This window comes from Mytilus edulis, chromosome 2 (genome assembly GCF_963676685.1).
Source record: "Mytilus edulis chromosome 2, xbMytEdul2.2, whole genome shotgun sequence".
Lineage (NCBI taxonomy): Eukaryota > Metazoa > Mollusca > Bivalvia > Mytilida > Mytilidae > Mytilus > Mytilus edulis.
This window is the reverse complement of record NC_092345.1, coordinates 18,389,891-18,413,231: the sequence shown is the minus strand read 5'-3', so window position 1 is coordinate 18,413,231 and position 23,341 is coordinate 18,389,891. Positions and strand designations below refer to the sequence as shown.

Below are 23,341 nucleotides of genomic sequence, written 5' to 3'. Positions count from 1 at the left end.
ATTTGAGATCGCGGTGAGCGTGGTCCAACTTGGTATATTGAGACTGGGGCTTAATCGTGCATCTACAATGATACATGTGCGCATGTCTGTGAGATACATGTGTCAAGTGAATGAGAAAAAGTAGACAACGACTGTTTTTTGTTATTGAAATACATTCTTTATTCATGTCACTTCATATGAACAGACATATTTACATGTGCGTGGCAAACATCGAATAATTATAAAAGACTTTTGATGTACAATGATACGTGTGTGTGTATGGCTGCATATAAGAAATAAACAGTGAATGAGAACATGCAGATAACGACAATGTTTACTGAAATTGAAATACATTTTGTATTCTTGTAACTTTTATTTGAAGAAATATATTTACATTTAGAGTGCATATAAATATTGAAATGTGTACAAAATAGTCAGTATGTGAATTAAATGTTGATCGTTGTATCTAGTTATCGTGGATTAAGATATACGAAAGTATCTAAAAATTGAGCACAGTTAATCTTTGTTTATTTTACAAAAATATTACACTGCAAAAAGTTCATAGAACATTTAATTTCGACTGATACATAAAAAGTACAGTAAAAAAATTACCGAAAAACGAGGAAAATTCTAAACGGAATGTCCCTAAGCTAATGACAAAATCAAAAGCTCAAATGTATCCAACGAATGGACAACTTTCATATTTCTGACTTGGTACAGACATTTTAAATTTTCAATTTTAGGTAAAATACTCATTTCTGATATAGCAATGAACAATGTTATGATATACAAAAAAAAAGCTCCAGTAATTATTACCAATGTTATTTCAACTGATCGGGTGGAGATTAGATTCTAATTTGCAAGACCGTCTATTTGAAGATGTGAGTGATAAGGATGATTGCCGTTATTATTATTATTGATTTCTAATCGTTTATCAGTGTAACCAAACGAATATACAAAAGAACTGAATGTGAGATATGGGACGAATACCTGGACACTTTTTTGGTGAATTTATCCCGAAATACCTGTTTATAGATGGACTGGTCTATGATGAACGAACCGGTTAAACTCCTCCCAGTCAAGTGAAATAAATCAAGTAATACCTTACTTCGATTGCAATTTCATAATTCATAATCGGAAAATATTATGAAACAAAAGTATCATTTAAACCGTTTTAAGTTTTCTGCGTCGTATGATTGTTTTATTTACGTAACCAATTGCAATGATATATTCATGAAACAAATACAAATGTATTGTACTAAATATCATACAGCATACGTTCATCATACTTTACAATCTAATGAGCTTATTTTTAAGTCTACTTCTTCAGTGCTCGTTGAATGGTCCATTCTTATAAAGTTAAGAATCATTGTCAGAAATCGTCTTGAAGTTTGTGCCCTTTCTAGATCACTCGACGATGATGTCCCGTATTGTTCATCTTCTATATTTGGTATCATTGGACACTGTGCGGCTGCCCCACTGTAAAAAAAAAAACTTTTATATGATAGAATTTGAAAGTTTTATCTTTTTTTACATCATTGGCCTTTAATTATCGAATTTTAGCTTTCTTGGTAAAGAAAAAAGAAAAGCGGCCCGAACACATACCATTTATTAAATGTTATTTTAATTTTTTACTACCTTGGCGAAACTCACATGTACTGCTGAATATTTTAATCATATTATTGGTGTAAATTGTTTTTAAACTATTAAAGCATTTCATTTGATGTGAACAGTACGCTAACAATAGTTGTTGAAGGTCGAATTCAGGAACATTGTCAAATTTATAGGCTAATCTTTTCATGAAGTTTCTTGGTTAATCAAATTTTCATGAAGTTTATAGGTTAATAAAATTTTCATGAGATTTATATGTTAATCAAATTTAAAAGAAAATATCGAGAAAAATGACAAAAAAGATAATAGCCAAATAACTTTGAACCAAATTTGCCTGAGGGCTTTGAAACCTTAGTTTATAATTCATAAATACAAACGACGATCTTAGAAAGTTTAGCTATAAATCATGGCATTATCGAAGTACTGACTACTAAGCTCCTGATACCATCAGGATTGATAGTCTTCCATTAAATATAACAACATATCAGTAAAGCTTAACGCTTTGAACATCATCTTCTAAAAAAAAGTAATCCTTGTTAAGAGGATCATTATCACATCTGCCATTCAGTATCTTTTGACAAAAATCGTGAATGAAAATCAAAAGTAATCTTGTTGCAATCTGGGGTGTACAGAAATTTATCCCGGTGTAGAATTCCGTACACCCCGGATTGAACCATGACAACGAATTGATATCTTATGAAACTTTCCCTCGCTAATTATTTATAGCTGGGATTAATTTTTTTTAAATCTTATGAAGAACTACCACAACACATTTTTTCAACACCGATGTTGCTGCGCATTGTCAAATATTTCCTTTATTTATTAATTTTACTTTTGGGAATTTGTGGAAATTGAGGGTTTTTTTTGGAGAATGTTAGAAAGAGAAATCTTTTAGGTGTTTTTTCTATATAAATTGCATTTTGAATAAAACACATATTTGCCTGAAGAAAAGTGATATTTACTGTGCTAAACGTTGCATGCTTTTTCATGTATAATTTGGTATCATGATATAAGTACAATTCGTTTAGGTAAATAATTGTCTCCAATTACGTTGTGTCTTTTTGAATACGGAATGAAACTATTACAATCATTTATTTCTGTAAATATGTGGTTAAATCAAATTTTGAGAAACAAACTGATTTTCATATAGTTCAAAAGTCAATAGACCAAACATCAACCTCATGAAAAGCACTTGTCTCAGAAAAAAAATCACATCTCTTTACATGAAAGTGAGGTTAATGTATAGATATTTTTCGTTCGTGCGTGGATGATAAATAAATGACAGGGAATTCAACCTCATCAGTATACTCTGGCTTGTTGTTATATATTATAATAATATTTGTATACTACAGTTACATATATATATAATTTTTCATTCATTTGTATATAATTCTATTCTACTCAGTTAATAGTAGTACAGTGCAAGTGCATGGTGGGCACTCTTCTTTAAAAATTCGATTTTTCTAATAGATTGTATTTCAGTAGGCCTTCATATTTTCCCGCAAAACTTTCAATCTCCATGCAGAGTTATCGGTCCTTGAGAGAGAGCAAGGACCGATAACTCTGCATGGGAGATTGCAAACGTTCTTGAGATATTTTTCCGCATGCGTTAACACACTTTTTCTGTTAGTGTGTTAAGATACTAAAGATTTTTTACTGACACATATATATTTTGCTAACGACAAAACATTTTCATATTATTAATTTTTGTTCTAAAAGAATATGTTTAGGAGCACATTTGAAAAAACTGAAATTTATAACAAGCAATAATGAATGTTAAATTGCACTCGATAATGTCCGCGTATTTATCATGTGTATAGATCGGCTACAATCCTAACACGAACGTTACGTAATGGAAATCAATGCGACAGCAATACACCGAAATGCCCTCACGGTCATCCCGTGTAAAAAAGAAAGAAGATGTGGAATTATTGCTAATTAGAAAACTCTCCGCAAGAGACCAAATAACACAAAAATTAAGAACTAAGGTCACTGTACGGCTCTCAACACTTTGCAATACTTTATTTTGAAATACTTTTTTTTTTTATACATAAGTGAACTGTATAATTGAGGAATAATAATCATTCTGAAAGACATATACTATCACGATCCGATCGCAATACATGACCACAAACATTTCTATCAGAAATAGTCATGCGTTACTTCTCACAAAGTCAAATAAAACCGTTTTCATATTATCAAACTTTTTTTATTTTAAAAGTGTCTTCAAATTATTTACTAATTATATTTGCTAAGAAGTGCTATCAAAATTTCATTCCAAATTCATAACTATAAAACATCTTCTAAAAGTTTAACCGTTATGTCGTCACATATTGTCATCACTTACGCCACTCAGACATGATTAGACGATATCTTATACATACACATTCAAGACAATATGACTCTCATTCAGTGTCTTCACATCTCACCAATCAGAGAAACTGTGAAGATGTTTTTTTTATCATGAATTATGAAGTTTTGCCTGATTGTAAACAATTTGGTTGTCAAAAGAATGGAACGTATACTCCCAAGAGTTTTAAAAAGGGAGATTCTCAATACATTGTTTATCCACATTGAAGAGGAATATAACCATTAGTGTTAAATTGTAAATTGTTTTAAAGATTGTGAGATTATCACGATAAGTAATAACAATTAATAAACATGAAAACTTTTTAATTTTCTCCTTTACAGACAGATAATAAAGATAGCGGGAAATTATCTAATACCAAACCTGGTCTCACTATCCAGTCTTTAATATAGTTTTATCAGATGAACCTGTTTGTAAATTTATCAATAAGATGTTTTTGCAATGAGTCGTGTTAGCGTTTTTTTTCTTTCTTTTTGGTAACACTGACAATTTATAATATGTTACATTATAACAGTAAATATATTCAGTATTATAGTGTGTATATATATATATATATATATATATATATATATATATAATCATTCTGATAAGTCCGCAAAAGACATGAACATGTATTATTTATCGAGGATATTGTGCGTCTTTTTGATTTTCTTAAATTAGAACGTTTCTGTGCAATGATCGGTAATCAATCGATCTTACTAGGCAAAATAATCATCAAAAACGTTTAAATACATTTAATCAAATTCAAAACAATACCTCAATATAAATGCAATTCAAAGAAAGTTAAAATATTCATTATTTGAGAGAACCCTCGAGGATGCTTTGAAGCCAACTTCACTGTTATTTACCCTACCTAAGAGTTTATGCTTTTTCCTACCTTTATGCATTGCTAACATTAGCCCAGTTTGGCACAACTTTTCAACTTTTTTTTTTAAACAATTTAAATGAGTATTTGATTTGGCCTCAGTTTATACAACTATTATTTTGGTTCTAGCGCTACCGATGAGTTTTATAGAGACGAAGTGAAACTAATAATAAGTATGTAAGCTCTTATGTATGTGTATTCATCGTTTTTTTGTTGTATTAGTACATGTCTGATTTAATTATCCCTGTGGAACTCGATCTCCATAGAGCACACATATCAACAAAATATAAATCAATGTAAACCCACGGCCTCTTACGTGAGAATGTTGAACATTGAGCAAGAGAAGATACATGTAGTTTTGCTGATATGAAACCAGACAATGACCTTTGTCCACGTCCTTTGGTCTGTGGGATAATTTATAAAAGACAATGACCTTTGTCCACGTCCTTTGGTCTCTGGGATAATTTATAACTATTTGTAAACATATCACATCTGGTGTTGAAACACAGTGTAATAACTTACTCTATTCGGTCATCTAAATAAAATCCTCTATATCGCTTCTTTCTTTCTAACTTTATTCGTAGAATACAAAATATAGTCATTGTCATTACAGGAAATCCAAACACAACCAATCCAGTTATTGTTACATATGTACTGTTTACTTCCGGTGTTGGTTCTGTAAGAAAAAACACAAAAAAACGTTCGTTTAAATACAGACTTGAAATTTGGTTAAAACTATATTGCATAAAATATCTAAAGAAAAAGATTTACCTAGATATACTACGTACACTATCAATGATAATGCAATGGACTTTATTTACATGTTTGCTGATCTTTACTGTCTGTTTCCTTTCATGTACTGTAATAATTGAACCTCCTCTTTTAAATATTCCAAACCATTTCAATATTTCCGTTTTTTTTTCAATCTTTTATTAGATTGAGTCGTTACAATACATTCTAATGACATCCGATTTATTAATATATAAATCGAGCGTACAAAACAGTTATTATAAGATAGGAAATGTAGGATATCTGTCGTTGTTGATTTGCTACATAATTTGACGTTAACCCTACATTTCCTAATATATTATTTTCTCTATATTCAATTTTCTACATTTGAAAATGCCTGTACCAAGTCAGGAATATGACAGTTCTTGTCCATTCGTTTTTGATGCGTTTTGTTATTTGATTTTGCCATGTGATTATAGACTTTCCGAATTGATTTTCCTCTACGTTCAGTATTTTTGTGATTTTACTTTTTTCAAGGAACAGCATTATTGAATCAGTTATTGTTTTATGAAATGTGCGATTCTATGCTATAGTCTGCAAAAATGCACGTGATGAAATTTACCTATAGTTAACACGGAAGTGGAAGATAATAGTTTATAGTAATATGCTTTTGTCAGCTCATTCCAAAATGGTATTTCATTGACAATTGTATCTTTTCCAGCGGACTTTTTTTAAGTAAGAAAATTCATTCAGTGTTATATTTTCGAAATAGCATGTTTATAACTGCCTCACTCGAGGTTTATCTTATGACTGACTGTTTCTTACAGCTGACATTTGGTTTTGTTCTGTTTTTAGAAACATTAGGTGCAACCAGGCTTTATTTTACCCCTTTGAATTGTAATCATTATAAATCAATAAAATAACATCATTCATGTGATTGCAAGATATAAGGCTTTAAGATACATGCATTTAAATACTAATATTATTATGCGTCTGTGATTCTTATCTATTCATGCTATTTTTGCACAAGAATATCTATGAAATTGGCATATTTGGGTCAACATTGTCAGATTTGAAATGTTTATGTTTTTATCATGACATTTGAACTAAAAATTATTTCTGCACTTTAAAGTGTTCAGATTATATCATGACATTTTGGATATACAATTTAGAATGATGGCAGACATTTACAATTTATCTACAACCTTATGTGCAAGATAACAAGTCCTATCGGACCATCTCATTATGGTCTAAAGTATTCCTTATCAATGTTAATCAAGAACAATGCCAAACAAAAAGCAGACATTTTCAGGAAGAAAGTAGCACTGAAACGACATAATTTTATTACGATTTTTACACCCTTATAATGTCATCTGTATATAAATTCTAGTCTACATTATGATGAAAGCAAATAAAATAAATTCTCCAAACAGAAGTTGAATTTTCATTAACCCTCCTTCTTTTCTTGTATAATTTGTTTGTTTTTTGTCGTTTAAATCATTGACTCTAAACTGTTTCTTCTAAATTTCCCTCCATAAAATGAATCTTTATGTTTCAAACTTTCAAGTCATTATAGAAAAAAATATGCAATAGCATATTTATTTAGTTTTGAAGAAAAAAAATGAAGAATAAAAAAACAAACTTATGAACATAGCTTGGACATTGGATCTGTATTTAGTCAGACTATTGTGAAGGTAGATGCGTATTAGGATTATGGAGTGTCAGTCAAATTATCATTTATATGGAATAATTACAAATGTAGACATAAAATTGTCGGATATGGAGGATTTTTTTTTATCATAACTCATTTAATTTTGCACAGTGTTAAAAGTTTAGTCATACATATTTTAATATGGTTTGATGCACATTTCTCAGAATTCATTTCCTTGGATCCCTGTTTTTTTTTTTTTGGTGTGTTCATGCTTTTGTTGATGTTTCAATACAATATTTTTTCTCTTTTCTTTATTAATTTGCGTGAAATTTTTTATGAAATGAATTCAAACCATCACCCAAAAAAACTCTTTGACTACCTCCTAAGCAAAAGTACAAAACTGTAATAAAATAATATAGATTCTGAATGTAAGACAGAACAGGAGATTAGAAAAATAAATATTATGCTACAGGTATTAATTTTCTTTACAAATATTGTTTTTCTAAAAGATAAATTATTTACAATATATGTATAGGTTGTACTCTTAAACGGTATAAGGACATAAAATAATAAGTTAAAGTAGGTTTTTGTAAAAAAAAAAAAAAAAGACGTTTTTGTCAAGAGATTCTAATACCTTTTGCTACCGATTTTAATAGAATGTAAATGAGGTCTAAATTATATTTACAAATTTGTTTAGAAATTTGTTTATATTATCGTTTGCACGTTAGTTATGGTGAACAATACAATATAGCATGTATATACCAGATGACAGCCATGTTTAATATGTTATAAAACCGCCTTAATTTCAAACATGTTTGGCTTTTTGTGTGTGCATAACGTCACTTTCAGCGCAATTTTCTATATTATAGTGACCAGTTTTTCGTCCGATTCACAACTCACCGAGAGCTATCTAGTTATATCTGCTCTAAACTTATATACTGATTCTTGAAGATGTTACTGAACGTTCACTTTAAAATTCACCTCTTATGTTATAATAGTGTTATTGTCTCTATTGGCTCGGTTGTTTTCAAGAAGATATTTTCATATACACTACATTTCATTCATATTCCATGTAAAACTTTGACAGAATTTTAGACATTGTTAGTTTGGGAGAAATTGTACCAAAACTAAAAACCTTCTTTACTTAAGAATGGTTCAAAAACACATGTCCTTACAGTATAAAATTCAGTTGGTGCGACAGTCCTCATAAATCCTTCGTTTACTATAAATTGCAATATGATACATATTTACCAAATATACTCTCATATGAATAGTTTATACAGAAAACCCCTGGGTATTTACAACTGACAACGGGTAGACCCGCAACAAACTAATATGAACATGTAACAGAAAATGATATTTGATCAGAAAAATTTAAGAATACAATCATATTCTACTAACAATGTTAACAAGTGTTTATTGAAAGACGTATATATAAATAAGATGAATATTTGTTATGGTTGCAATATTCAGAACAACATAGTCCATAACGTTATAGCCATAATTGTTTTAAAAAGGCTTTTGAAAGGTTGATATAAATTTATTAGAGTACAAATCGGATAATTTCACAGTAACATTGTACTACTAATGTAATTGTTTGATACATGTTATCGTTTTAAATATCCTCAGAATTCCAATACATTTCACATTTTATAGCAAGTCATATCGATTAGATATTTTAAGCGACGGGAGTTGAAGAAGGAAGACAAATATTTAACGGTCTTTTAATACCATTACATCATATTAATTAGTGTTCGTCAGGTTTTGAAAGACTTCCGGCACTACGCTACAATGCTGTAAAAGATACTAGTGTCTATATCATTACAATGAAAATTACTCCTTAAATTAGTTAAAGAGTACGCTTTGAGAATGAAGCATTATACATGTACAACAGAAAAATGAAAACCGGATCCTTTCGTCTAGATCATCATTAAACATATGCCTCAAAATATTCACCAAGATAACAATCATATGTATTACTTTTTCGAGAATCTCAAGGACAGAAATATGTTCAAACCTTCGTAAGAATATTTAAGACCAGACAGACAGATACCATAAACAACTTAATGTATTGTAATGTAATGTATTATTCATTACAGCTCTTATAATGTGGACAGACTAATATACGCCCGCATTTGCAATTTCATGATAAAAAAACGTGAGATAGATAATAATTGAAGACAAATCAAGCATCAAAAACATGATACAAAAATAAGTAGATGTGGTATGATTGGTTATGAGACAAATATCCACCAGAGTTAAATAAAGTGGATGTACGCAATTTTAGGCAGCCGTCCAGACGTCAAATTGGAAAAAAAACTATGATTTACAGTCACCTATAAAGGCCTCAACATGCAAAATATGAAAGAATTCAATTGAGAATCCACAAATATGACAGACGTGAACCAACGATAGTCGCTAAACAGCTTGGGAATTAACTAAAGAATGTGGCGGCGTTAAACAGGTTTTTTGCACTCAATCCACCCCAAACATGAAATAATTTCAAGTAAGATTTAAATCAAGTTCGTACTACTGCACCTTTTGATGATGTAAACAAATGTTTTGTTTTTGTCCAAAAGTTTGAATCGTAAATGGTTATAATGTGTGTTATACTATAAGAGGGAAAAACAATCAAAGACAAAACTTAACCAACATAATAAATGAACTGCAAACTTTTTCGATTAGATCTGAATTAGATAAAGCTGTTGTTTTTCTTGATGATTTTAAGTTGTTATGTAACTCCGCTATAATTGAACTTGATGCCTGGTTATCATTAAGTTCTTCAAACTAATGAAACGATGTGTTTGGAGGTAATGAAATAATAAGTGTTCAATAACAACAAATTTGTATGAGAAAGTAGTATTAAAAAGGTTCCAGAACGTCTATGTTGTCAAGATATAGATTACATAATGTTGTTTATATCAGATTAATATCTCAGAGGAAGGGGTTTACAAATGTGATGCAACGACGTGTTACGTCGACAAAGGAAATTTCAGTAATTATTGACGCACGAATATTTGGGAACACTAGTGCAAAGACCCGGCAAAGAAAAAAGGAGGCATTAGATTATAAAATCAATTTCTCAAAAATAAATCATACAACTACTCTTTTCAATTTTTAAAAGGGTTAAAAGAGTCCAAATATCATCTTAATGAAAATAATGTAAACATGTACTGCCGTATGAAGGAGTACAAGTGCCTGATATCTAAAACAAACCGCAGGGCTTTTTATTCCTTTTAATTCTGAATGCAATCATTCCTTGTAACTCTTCATAATAAGCTGTTGTCAATATATTGCATTTCACATCCTTAACAAAGTCGTAAGAATAAGCTTCAATAAATGAATACAAATGTTAAGTATGTGCAAAACATACCAAAGGTAAAAAAAGATACCAAGTAATTATTTAAAATATTCCAATGGCACCAGGAAATAAATAAAGCTGTCAATAAAGCAACCGTATTTACTAAAATCACGATCATAAACTGATAAATACAAACTTTAAATCAATGAGTCAACAGAATACTTCTAACAAGGAAAAGAAAACTTTCAATAAGAAAGGATTAAATTTGTCATCTTGGTATCTAAAATAATCATACCACATCTACTTATTTTTATATCATGTTTTTGGTGTTTGATTTGTCTTGAATTATTATCTATCTCACGTTTTTTTAATCATGAAATTGCACTTTAACTGATATTGGTACTTATAAAATTAAAAAAAAAGCATTACAAATTCAACAAAGAATTTTTCCCTTCGTAATAGATTGGTGCTATAACTGGAACATTTATTTGCATTATCATAAAAAAAAACTTCAATAATACCCATACACCTTGAATATCAGTTATCATTTCTTTTATATAAAATTTAGTATGTAATTTGATCAATATAGAACCTACTGTAGTGCATAAATGATGACTTTTCTTTCAAAGAAAATATTATTGACGAACTATGTTTAACTATATAATTGATGATATCAGACATGTCTGTCTATGTTTTTCATATCAATAACAATATCATCAGTGTGAATTAGAACAAAAAATATAAAACAACACGTTTAATAATGTATTGCGTCCGAAGCGCTTTTCTGGATTTACCTTCATCAGGGACGCTCAAAGCCAAACATTTGAAATCCGAAGATGTATAAGTACCGAAACATAAGCAAAATCAATTCTGTCGTTTGAAATATTTTTACCACAGATATATTCCACAATTTATTCTTCTTTTTTCCTTGTTACTTGTGGAGCTGGCTCTACTTCCCCTTCTGGAGCACCTGTTATACTGCCGATGATAATGGCAAGTTTGTTATCGTTTTAAAATATATATGAAAATGCTTTTGGCATCATTATTGCTTTCATCTTAAAATGCAGTTTCTTGTTTATTATTTACATTCTCAGTAATGAATTACACATTATAAGATTGGCATATCTTAAATTTCCTTAATAGCAACACTCCATTTTATTTTGAGCAATATACTGTTACTTTTTACTCAACTCATATTTTCTAAATCAACAGATATACTTATAGAGAATACCATATGGCTTTTTCAATATCACATCAAACTGAAACACCAATATAATCCCAAGAGCTCTACTTTATAATTGTATTAGATACGTGTACCTTAAGTACAGCTAGATAAGACTTTTTTTCTACTTGAAGTTACGTAAAACATATATAAGGGGTTTGATACCTTGACTGATATCGATCACGTGACATCGTGCAGATAAAGGGTTTGATTAAGCATTTGTAGCCGTGACTTATATCGATATCATCACAGCTGGCTGATGCAGCATGATTTCCATCGAACATATTACGCACACGGTGTTCTTGTATTTACTACGAGGTATATAATAAATACATTTATCGTTTACTTATAGAAAATACTGTTAAATTGTACCCCCTCTTTAAACTAGTTTGTACATATATTTATTCATTAAATTTGAGGAATTGTCTTAGCCGTGTGATATGACTTTCGTTGTGATCTACTTCTGGTTTATATCAACTGCTTCCGGTTATTATCGCATGGCTTTCTGTAAAGTTATCGCAAGGCATTTGAACGTAATTCTAAAAATATCGGAAATTTTAACTTGAAATGGTACATTTTTTGTGTAAAAGGGGGACGAAAGATACCAGAGGGACAGTCAAACTCATTAATCAAAAATAAACTGACAACACCATGGCTAAAAATGAAAAGGACAAACAGACAAGCAATAGTACACATGACACAACATAGAAAACTAAAGAATAAGCAACACGAACACCACCAAAAACTGGTGGTGATCACAGGTGCTCCGGAAGTGTAAGCAGATCCGGTTCCACATGTGGCACCCGTCGTGTTGCTCATGTTATAAAAAATCCGGTAAATAGTCTAATTCGGTAGGTCACATTCATGAAAGGGAAGGGGATTGTAGTAACGACGTAACGAACATATCCGATATCATCTTTGAACCGGTTATTCAATAACGGTCAACCATCTCGTGATGGCGTCAGTAAAGTTTACGAAGGGATGATTTCAACTTCACCATTTGGAACTCTTGGTTTAATAGCTTCCTTGTGAGCAGTAGCCCTCTATCAAGAAAATCATGATAGGAAATACAAGCACGTGAATATCGTATCAATTGGGAGATATATACCCCGTATGCAGGTGCTGCTGGAATGTTGCTACTAAGAAATGGAATGTTCACAATTGGAAAGCTGAAATCATCTCTTTTGTCGTAAAGTTTTGTTTTAAACCGAATAACAATATAATACAAATTATTTTCCTTTAAAGATGATTATTTGGATAAAACAAACATATAACCAAAACCTCTCTGCAAATATATCAATAGGAACATCTCAGTTTAGATTATATCACCTATTTTCTTTATCAGTAGAAATAGCGTGATATTTAAAATGCTTTTGAACTTAACTTTTTTTGTAATTTGAAGAAAACCTTCAATCATGCCGTCTCCTTAACAGAACGTATGAGCTAAATACGTGTACTTTACAAAACGTGATGGTAATACATACGTTAAACAAATGTTGTTTAGATGGTGATTTACTGTGTTGTTTGTGAATATCAGGATTAATCTTTATAAGGTAAGCTCAGTCTATATAATGAATGTAACTTTAGAACAAATGTCGTACGTACTAAAAACGTTATCATACTTCAATAAAATATTTATATCTATTCTTACTGTTAAAATCTGGATCTAGTGCTAAAATGGCAAAAATTGAAATACGCCAGTTGTCGGAAATCTAGGTCAAAGACTAATGGCTTTTTGAAATTTTATCTTTTGAAATATTAATTTGAAATTTATTGTAATTATTTTTCGCTTCATATAATTTAGAGGCATAGCTTTTACACAATACAATGTTCATTAATATATGATTGTATTCACTCTATAAATGAAAAACTATCAGATGAATTCTTAAAAATCGAATAAATATGTCAGAATGTCTTTAACAGTTTGTGACATGCAACAGAAAAACAACGTGGTCATCATATTCACAACCAGATCGCTGCGCCGTATCTAAATGTCCCCGCCGCTGTGTAATGATGCAAAGATTGTGTGTACAGTATAGCATTGCAGGGCAGTAACAGGAACATTGATTATATTATAAAGTGTGTTTCGAACTTTGAATTTTGTTGATGTTATTCAACAGACAGAACATGTTGTCATTTTGGTACAAGAGTCTATAAACTGGTCAATATCCCAATTCTACCACAGAAGGATTAAATGTTATTAAACGTACATTATGCCCCTGTTACGAATGATGGTAAGCAATTCTGCCAGGAATAGGATATGTTTAAGGGTCACACAGGAAGTGTTTCGTTCATAAGATGTCATTCTGATAGGCTATTGCATAAAAAGATATATGTCTAGATAACGAATAATTGGTTATATTTCTTAAGAACTCGAATTTGGTTATTGAATCTAGAATGATCCTTCTCGGCTTTCAATTCAAATGATTGTTTATATTATAATTGCTTAAAGCGATACATTCGATGAAATATTAATTACCAACCGTCGATAAAAGACAATAGAGAGAAAAATCATTAGCCTTCATAACTATCAACAGAAAATTAAATATTGAATAACAAACTCTGTTTGTGGTCAGGAAATAAAAAAATGTTACTGTACTACATGTACTATTAACACACTAACTCAAAGTACTTAAAAATAACATAAATTCACTTTCATCCTCCACTGTCTTTACTATGGAGACAATAAGAATTACAGATCAATGTATATGGTTTTTTTTTTAAATCAAATTGGAAATTTATCGTTAATGAAATTGATAACTATTTAACTGCTTCTTTCAATTTCTTTGATATCTGAAAGTCATTTTGCATGTTTTTTTTTAATGGGCTACGAACACCTAAAATAGCAAAAGATTATATTATATTATCAACAGTCACTAGTCTTATGACACAATACCTATATCTTATGGAAATCAACCTAAAACAAACTTTTGATGATCAGTTTAAAAACAAATAACATTCCCTTTAGTTATAAAGACGAAACGTAATCAAATTTTTTTTTAAATAATTGAGAAGAGAAATACATTACTGGTCCTCAGCAGATTTATATACTGCAACTCTAAGCAGGACTATACATAAAAAGCGATTATAAATATAGATTTCTACACTGCAACAAGTGTATTACGATATGTCTCCACTCGAGACAGTTAAATTTTATTATTTAAAGCGCGAGGCTTGCCGAGCTTTTTAAATAATTAAAATTTAACTGTCGAGAGTGAAGAAATATCGTAATACACGAGTTATAGTGTCGGAATCTGTTTCTCTGATGATTTTTATTCTTCTTTTTCTAAGATTTTCAGAAACTTGTGCTCTTTATATGCGACGTCATCAGGCATGGTCGACTTTTTTCATGACGTCACAATAGGAAAATTCAGAAGAGACAAAATATTTTGACGTCATAAGCAAATTTCAACTAATCATTTGCCGAGAACATATATTTCACTAGTGAGGAGAAATATTTTTCTTACACCGATCAAGAAATATGAAAATAACACAAAAATTAGAGAAAGAATTATAATCACTTTCATTTATAAAACAATTCTCCATATTTAGTTTAGGGTAGGATTAAAGACCAAGCAACCTATACATACATGCGTTTTAACTTAATAGATCTCCTCTAGATGAAAACAACTTTATAAACTAAACAAACCACTGAGAGCTTTTATGTCAAATGTATCAATAGTAACACCACATCAAATTATATTAGAACATTTTTACAACAAAACTGCTACGCTGTTGTAAATGTCCCCACCTGCTATGTTATGACGAATAAATCGTGTGTTCAGTATAGGAAAAGACAGGCGAACGATAACAAAGGGGGGCATTCAAACTCATAAGTCGAAAATAAATTGACACCGTCATGGTTAAAGATTAAAAAGACCAACATAAAAACAACAGTACACAGCATAGAAAACTAAAGACGAACTGCACTAAAACTGAGGCTGCTCACAGATTCTCGGAGTGGGTAAGAGATATTTCTCACATTTGGCACCCGTCGTGTTGCTCATGTTAGTAAAAACCCAGTTCTAACTTTAATTCGATTGATATTTATACAACGATTGTAATACAGTAACATATACTTATCAATCAACTGTTTACAAAACTTTTGAATTTTTTGAAATACTAAGGCTATTCTACCTCAGGAATAGATTACCTAAGCTGTCAAAACTTTCAGGAATTTTGGTCCTCAATGCTCTTTAACTTCGTACTTTATTTGGCTTTTTTTTTTTTTTTTTTTTTTTTATCTTTTTTGGATTTGAGCGTCACTAGGAGGTCTTTTGTGGACGAGACGTGAGTCTAGCGTACATACGGAATTTGTTCCTGGTGTATATGATGAGTTTATTTATTGCATTATGAAGTGTGTTTCAAGTATTCAATTTTGATCCTGTTATTCAAGAGTTAGAACTTGGTGTCATTGTGGTGAAATAGTCGATTAAATGGCCACAGTTCAACTTCAACCACTAAATGCATAAATCACAATAAAGATACCATATTGTCTATTACACATGATGTTTAGACTGGAAGCAAGTCATTTTGTACCATGACCATTTCGTACCTCTGCAATTTCGTACCCACATTTTGCCATTTCGTACTTAACATTTACCATTTCGTACCCACGATAATATCCATTTCGTACCCTATGGACCAAATGCATGTTCCATTTCGTACCTCATGGACTTATACATGTTAACTATTACGTATCATATTTTTGTAAAGTTTTTCATGATTTTAATGGGTTTTTTTTTAAATATAACATAAATAAAATTATGCATCTAGACATAGACTTTTGATAAACACCAATGATTGTTTTGTTTAAGCCGCACTAGGAAACTAGGAATAGTTATAATTACAATATGTTTGTTTGCAGGAATTATCTTTAATTAATAGTTAAACTCTAAAAATATGAGGTTAATTAACCAACAAAGAAATCATTATCTGCAACTATAATAGTTACTATAATAAGTTCAAATTTACGAAATAATAAACATAATAACCTTCCACGAGGTACGAAATGGTTTACTTATAAATCTTCCATTAGGTACGGAATGTTAAACATACAAACCTTCCATGAGGTACGAAATTGCATACTTATTAATCTTCCATGAGGTACGAAATGGTAAACGGATATAAATATCCCAGAGGTACGAAATTGTATACTTATAAATCTTCCATGAGGTACGAAATGGTAAACATGTAAATCTTCCATGAGGTACAAAATGGTATTCATGTTGATATTCCATGAGGTACAAAATGGTCAGGGTACGAAATGGTTTTTGCCAGGGTACGAAATAGGGGGGATAAGAAATGGCTAGTGTACGAAATGACTATAATTCTTTAGACTTCGGAACAAGTATGTGATCTTGATTGCAAACGGTCTCAGTGGAATCGTGTGCATACGATGCCATTCTGATAGGACAGTTAAAACTAGATGGCAAAAGTTCTAGAACTCTCCTTTTAATTGTGAAAATAAAATTACAGACTGATGTGGTCAAAACAAATGGTGGCAAACACTCCAGCAAATGGTCACCAGGAGTTGTGTACACACATTGTCCGCGATGTGAAATTGGGGGACACGTGCACTCATCAGTATATTTTGTTGGACAAATCCCCTTGTAGCAAACACTACAGATAGAAGTTTCAATAAACAACTTGGTTTTAAAATCTAATTTCAAACACATTAAACTTATCAGTGCAAGCTTTGTTATTTTTTAAACCATGCGTTGATGCTAATCCTTTCTATTTAAAAGAAAATCTATGTCCGATTTTAATAATGCTCTTTATCAGTATAATTGATTCCAACAAAATAAACACATGGAAGATATTAGATTATTGTGTTACGATAGTGGTACAATCGAATTAAAATCGAATTTCTACACTCCCTTGTTATTTTTTTCTGTTTGATGGTTTCCACGAAGCAACTAAGCATAAAAAATGGTTGAGTACGGAGATTGAATTTTAGTTAAATTTGAAAATTGAATGGTTATTAATAAAACTATATCCATAATAGTAGGATGAAATCGCAAAATACATATGTAAGAATATACAAACTGGAAAACAGAAAATGTTGATAACAAAATAAATTGCAACGATAACTATTATTAATTCTTTGCCGTGGTGTAAGCAAAGACACATTTGTTTTTAGCAAAAGCAAAGACACATTTGTTTTAGTAAAAGCAAAGACACATTTGTTTTTATCAAATATCATATTCCTTCAGGAGATGCAAAATTGCTATAGATTATTAACAAGTTGTAGTTCAGTTAAGTAAATTTATTCATCAGTACAATATATGTTATTGTCTGCAGTAGTTTGATAAATTTAACAGCTGTTTTCCGATTGACTATTTTGAATATTGTATTTTCGAAACTCGAATGTAAAAGTTTAGATATCATATACATATGTAATGTAATATTCAATTATCGAATTCCGAATTCCGACCGATCCCTCCAGGCTTTCAATGATAATTTTAGATCATATTATGATTGTTGGAAGCTGTATATTCGATGAGCAAGTCGAAAAGAACAGACCAGATAATAGTAAAGAAGACAGACATTAAAATATCAGCCACGAACAGAATATTAGTACTCGAATTATATATTGAATTGCAAAATTCGTCATGTGCTCTGATATGGTAAACAGTCACTGTATTGTTGTTAAAAAAATATCACACTTCTAGTTAACAAAAGCATTCAGTGTCATAAATGTGGTAAACACAACCCGTTAATGATGATATTGAATGGGACACAAAAGATTGTACACATGTTTCAATCTGCAGAATATTATTTTTTTTTAAATCTAGGAATACAAGTTTTATTTTTCACTATTGGGATGTTGTGCGTTGTTATTCGCAATGTTTACATTTTTTGTAATAAATGGATTCTACCAGTATACAAGAAATATTAAGTTTATGTTTGGGATCCACTCCCTTGGTCTGTAAAATTCCCGATTGTAAAAAGTCTGGATTGAGCTTGTCGATAAATAGGTATCATAAGTTTTTCATCTTAGTATGTATCTTTCTAACAATGACAATTTATTAACGACAAGTATTCGGCACTAGTTATAAAACCACCTCGGCCACTGAAGCCCTTAATTTGTTGAAGATACAAACTCGAGTTTGTGTTAAGTATTATGTTAAAGAAATAATTGAACCAATGCATGCATATATATATTAACAAAACTTAGTCCTCTGTGTATATTTGTTTTTATTCAAGTTAATACGAATCCTAACTTATTATCAGCATCAACGATTGCTGATCTAAACATTAACTTTTGATACTAGTTAACTATCAGTTTTTTGGTTCAATCCATGATTACTTTCTATATAAGAAACAATAACTACAAACAGCTGACTGAATAGATTTGTTTCTTCAAATGCGTACATATATCATTAGTTCCTTTTAACCACTCACTCAAATCTATTGAACCAAGAGTCCTAAGCGGTGAAGTTGAAATTATCCCTTTGTAAATTTTACGGAAACCGTCACAAGTTAGTTGACCGTTAGGGAATATCAGTTTCACAAATGACGACCGATATGTTCTAATAATCTTGACCACAATTCCGTCTGTCTCCCGAATGTGATCTCCCGAATAAGACTTATCATCCGGTTTATACTTATATGAGAATCAACCCGTGTGCATATGAACCAGGATCTCCTTACCATTCCAGTGTACCTGAAATCAACCGCCGATGTTTTATTTGTCTTTTGATCTCTTTCTTTGGTATCTATTGTCAAGCCATTTATTTATGTGGTTAAAAAATATCTTTTTAAAAAGTATATTGATCCTATCGTAAAGGGCAAACGGTAAAATAAATACAAAAAACTTTCATCTAAAAACAATGAACATGATGAACATTTTATAAATATGTACGAAACTCAACCATAATTGTTTGTATATAAATTTTATAGTCTGAATATAACTGAAGGTTCAGTATTTTCAAACGAGAATTTGACGTCATTTGAATCTAGTTTACGTGGTCAATATCATACTGTAAAGGTTAACGCGTCTTCTATGATATAACAGCAACAAAAAAGATAATGATTAAAAAATAATTGTATTTTTATTGTTATTTTATTTTATTCAGCAACAAAAATGAACTAAATTGTAGTCAATTGATTATGATAAGTCAAAACTGCTGTAAAAGTGGTACGAAATATACCAGTGGGACAGTCAAACTCATCTATCGAAAATAAACTGACAACGCCATGGCTAAAAATGAAAATGACAACCAGACAAACAATAGTACACATGACACAACATAGAAAACTAAAGAATAAGCAACACGAACACCACCAAAAACTAGGGGTGATCTCAGGTGCTCCGGAAGGGTAAGCAGATCCTGCTCCGCATGTGGCACCCGTCGTGTTGTTTATGTGATAACAAATCCGGTAAATAGTCAAATGCAACTGTTCAATGTAACCATATTTTGACTATTTTACCGATTATGTTTGTTTTGTTCACGCATCGTTGTAAAATTATCGCAATTTGATGCGACTGTCATAAAAGTGTGAGGTTTAGTGCTATAAAACCAAGTTCAATCCACCGTTTTCTACATATGAAAATGCCTGTACCAAGTCAGAAATATAACAGTTGTTGTCCTTTCGTTTGATGTGTTATATCATTTGATTTTGCCATTTGATTAAAGACTTTCCGTTTTGAATTTTCCTCGGAGTTCAGTATTTTTGTGATTTTACTTTTTTCTTATATCAAACGCCACCATTACATTGTAATACGCTTTAAACATTTCGAGTAAAAATTTGTTAAATCTATTATCTTTATCTCATAGAAAACAGAATTATTAAATGCGATTTTAATCTTTACGATTTTGAGAAAAATCCTGTTTAATTCATATAAAATATTTCAAAATGCGAGTTTGTATTATTGCGTTTACAACTTTGACGCATTTTTCGCAATAATAAAAACCTCGCAATAATTTCTGAATTTACAGTATAATCTAAATAGGCAATTATGAGATTTTGTAAACGAAAGAAACACTCCTTTTATTATTTAAGCAGAAACGTAAATTGAGAAAAAGAAAGTTTAGATACGTGGGAAAACAAAGGCATTACTTTTGATTAAATATGGCCTTCAGCAGATTAATATACTGCAATTGAGTGGTTTCAAAAACGACTAACAGTAATATAATCAATGCAATAAGAAAGAAAGCCGGGTTTTTTTTTCAATAATATTAAGAAAAGTCAAATCAATTACAATTGAAAGCTTTTTGTGAAATCAATTTTATATTTATAATTTTTATGAGTTTATTAACTTCGTACATATTTGGCCCTTTTAACTCATTTTGATTCGAGCGTCACTGATGAGTCTTTTGTAAATGAAACGCGCGTCTGGCTCATATACTAAATTTCAAATCTGGTATCTGTGATAAGTTTATTGATGTAGTGTAAATCATTGACCGAACAAGCAATTAAATGTATATTTTTTATCTCCAAAAATAACATAAAAATGTAACAAATCTCCACGAACTTCGCTAAAAAACGAGGTGAGACATTTCTTAATAATCATAGAAATCGCATGGCTTTGTACATTTTAATAAAATGAATATCTGAAAACAAAAGTATCCTAGATTATCTATGTTCACCAAAATATACGTCTTCTCTAATTCAAAAACGTTTATAATAATAAAATTTAATAAGCTAATGAATTTTTACTTTTTATTGAAATGAATATTTTTTTTAAAATAACATATTTTAATGTATATTCACTGCAATACAATTATTCTCCAATTAATTTTTTTTTGTAAATCCGATTTTGTATTAGATATAAATTCTTACCTGACGGAGGAAGTAGATCGCTTGTATTATTAAAGAATAACTCCATATTACAGATGTCATATTAAAAAATGGTATGCATTCAAACCAAGAAAATCTACAAAATATCAGTCCTGAATATGAATCCGGCATACTCCATTTGTTAAGAAGAATATTGTGTGTACGACCTTGTCATTCACGTTTATCGATCATATTTGCCATAAGCAATCGCTGTCATCATGTTTTACGTAGGCTTTTCATCCAGAATAAAAGCCATCAGAGTTCATTGTCTTATCTTTTGTAGCTTATTTCACTACATATCAGAAGTTTAAAAACACCAGTTAATATAGTTTTACTAGAAATAGTTAATTAAGACAGTAATTCAAGTGTTATATTCTTAATAGCGAAACAAGAAAATAGTTACAGATTGTTTGAATGGATGTGAAAAAGTATACGCTGTAGGTGTTGAGAAATTGGACATGTGTAAAATTATCTGTCTGTTTTTTTTGGGTTTTTTTTTTAACGATAATGCAGAAACTTAACTGAATAATGAACGTTTATGGTAAGCGAAAGTCAAGTAGTCCATTAAATTGTGTCAGCTATTATCGTCAATTTTCATTCTAAGTAACATAAATCAATATATCAGCATGTTTGATTGTTTAAACTCTGACTAGATAATGCTTCATTGACAAATTTATGGACAATTATAAGCGACGCACTAACTCTGTTCTATCGGTTTCTGTGGTCTATGTTTGTATTATAACATAAAACTTTTATAATACATTACGTTTTCTATATTTTATAGAGAAAAACTATATTAAATTTACATTTTGAATTCATTATATACTGTGAAAAGAAGTGGATAGTTAATATCGGCATCTGCATGTCCGTTTGCCAGTATACTTTGGTTGGGATTTAGTTAAAAGATGACAATGAACACTTGGCTTAACTATCATCATAAAGATACATAGGAATAAGGATATGTTTGGCAATTATAAACAAATTACTAACGATTATTTATCAGACAATTATATTAATTTAACATTTTTTTACATATATAAGAACGTTGGTTTTCCCGTTTGAATGGTATTACACAAGTATTTTTATCTATTTTTTTGGGGAGGGAGGGGCTTTATAGCTTGCTTTTCGGTGTGAGCCAAGGCTTCATGTTGAAGACCGTACATTGACCTATAATGGTTTACTTTAACAAATTGTGACTTGGATGGAAAGTTGTCTCATTTGAACTCATACTACATCTTTCTATATCTATGATATGAGCAATTTTATTGGAAAGGATTTGAGTTTGAAAATTTGCATAAAAGGAAAGTTAAAAAGTATTGATACGCCAAAAGAATCAATTTAAATAATAAAACTATAAACTCAAAATGACAAACTGATCTAATTGTTTTCATTTAAAACGCGTTTGTTGAAATCTAAGTCTATGATATATGAACGAATTCAAAATGTATCACTAAGTGAAGAACAAGTATAAGGTTTGTGTTTAAATCTTTGTATTTTTGATATTGCAGAAATATCTTGATCGAAAAAAAGTACAAAAGCAAACAAAAAAAAAAAAACTCTAAGGTTAATTCAAATCGGAAAGTCTCTTATCATATAGCATAATCAAATACAATGTACACAAACAAATGAAAAGCTATTGTTATAATCCTGACTTGACTGCAAACAAACATAATAGGTTAAAAAAAATAGGAGTTTAGCAATCAACATTGTGTTATCAGCATTCTAGTTATCGAGATGTTTAAAGTCCCATCATTCTAACACTAAATGTCACTAAGCTTTCAGCATTATATTTTATAGTAAACTAACTGTGAAGACAGTTTAAAAGCTTC

At 30.4% G+C, this 23,341-nt stretch overlaps 1 protein-coding gene across 1 annotated transcript; it reads right to left on the bottom strand.

Annotated features, from left to right (window-relative positions):
- Nucleotides 1-134: 134 nt before the first annotated feature.
- LOC139511625 (uncharacterized) lies at nucleotides 135-21,803 on the bottom strand. The gene is made up of 3 exons (XM_071298547.1): nucleotides 21,516-21,803; nucleotides 5,346-5,499; nucleotides 135-1,458 (listed from the first exon to the last, which is right to left on the bottom strand). Exons 1-3 carry the CDS (start codon nucleotides 21,559-21,561, stop codon nucleotides 1,263-1,265), a joined length of 396 nt encoding a protein of 131 aa, XP_071154648.1. The 5' UTR covers nucleotides 21,562-21,803; the 3' UTR covers nucleotides 135-1,262.
- Between the last annotated feature and the right edge of the window lie 1,538 nt (nucleotides 21,804-23,341).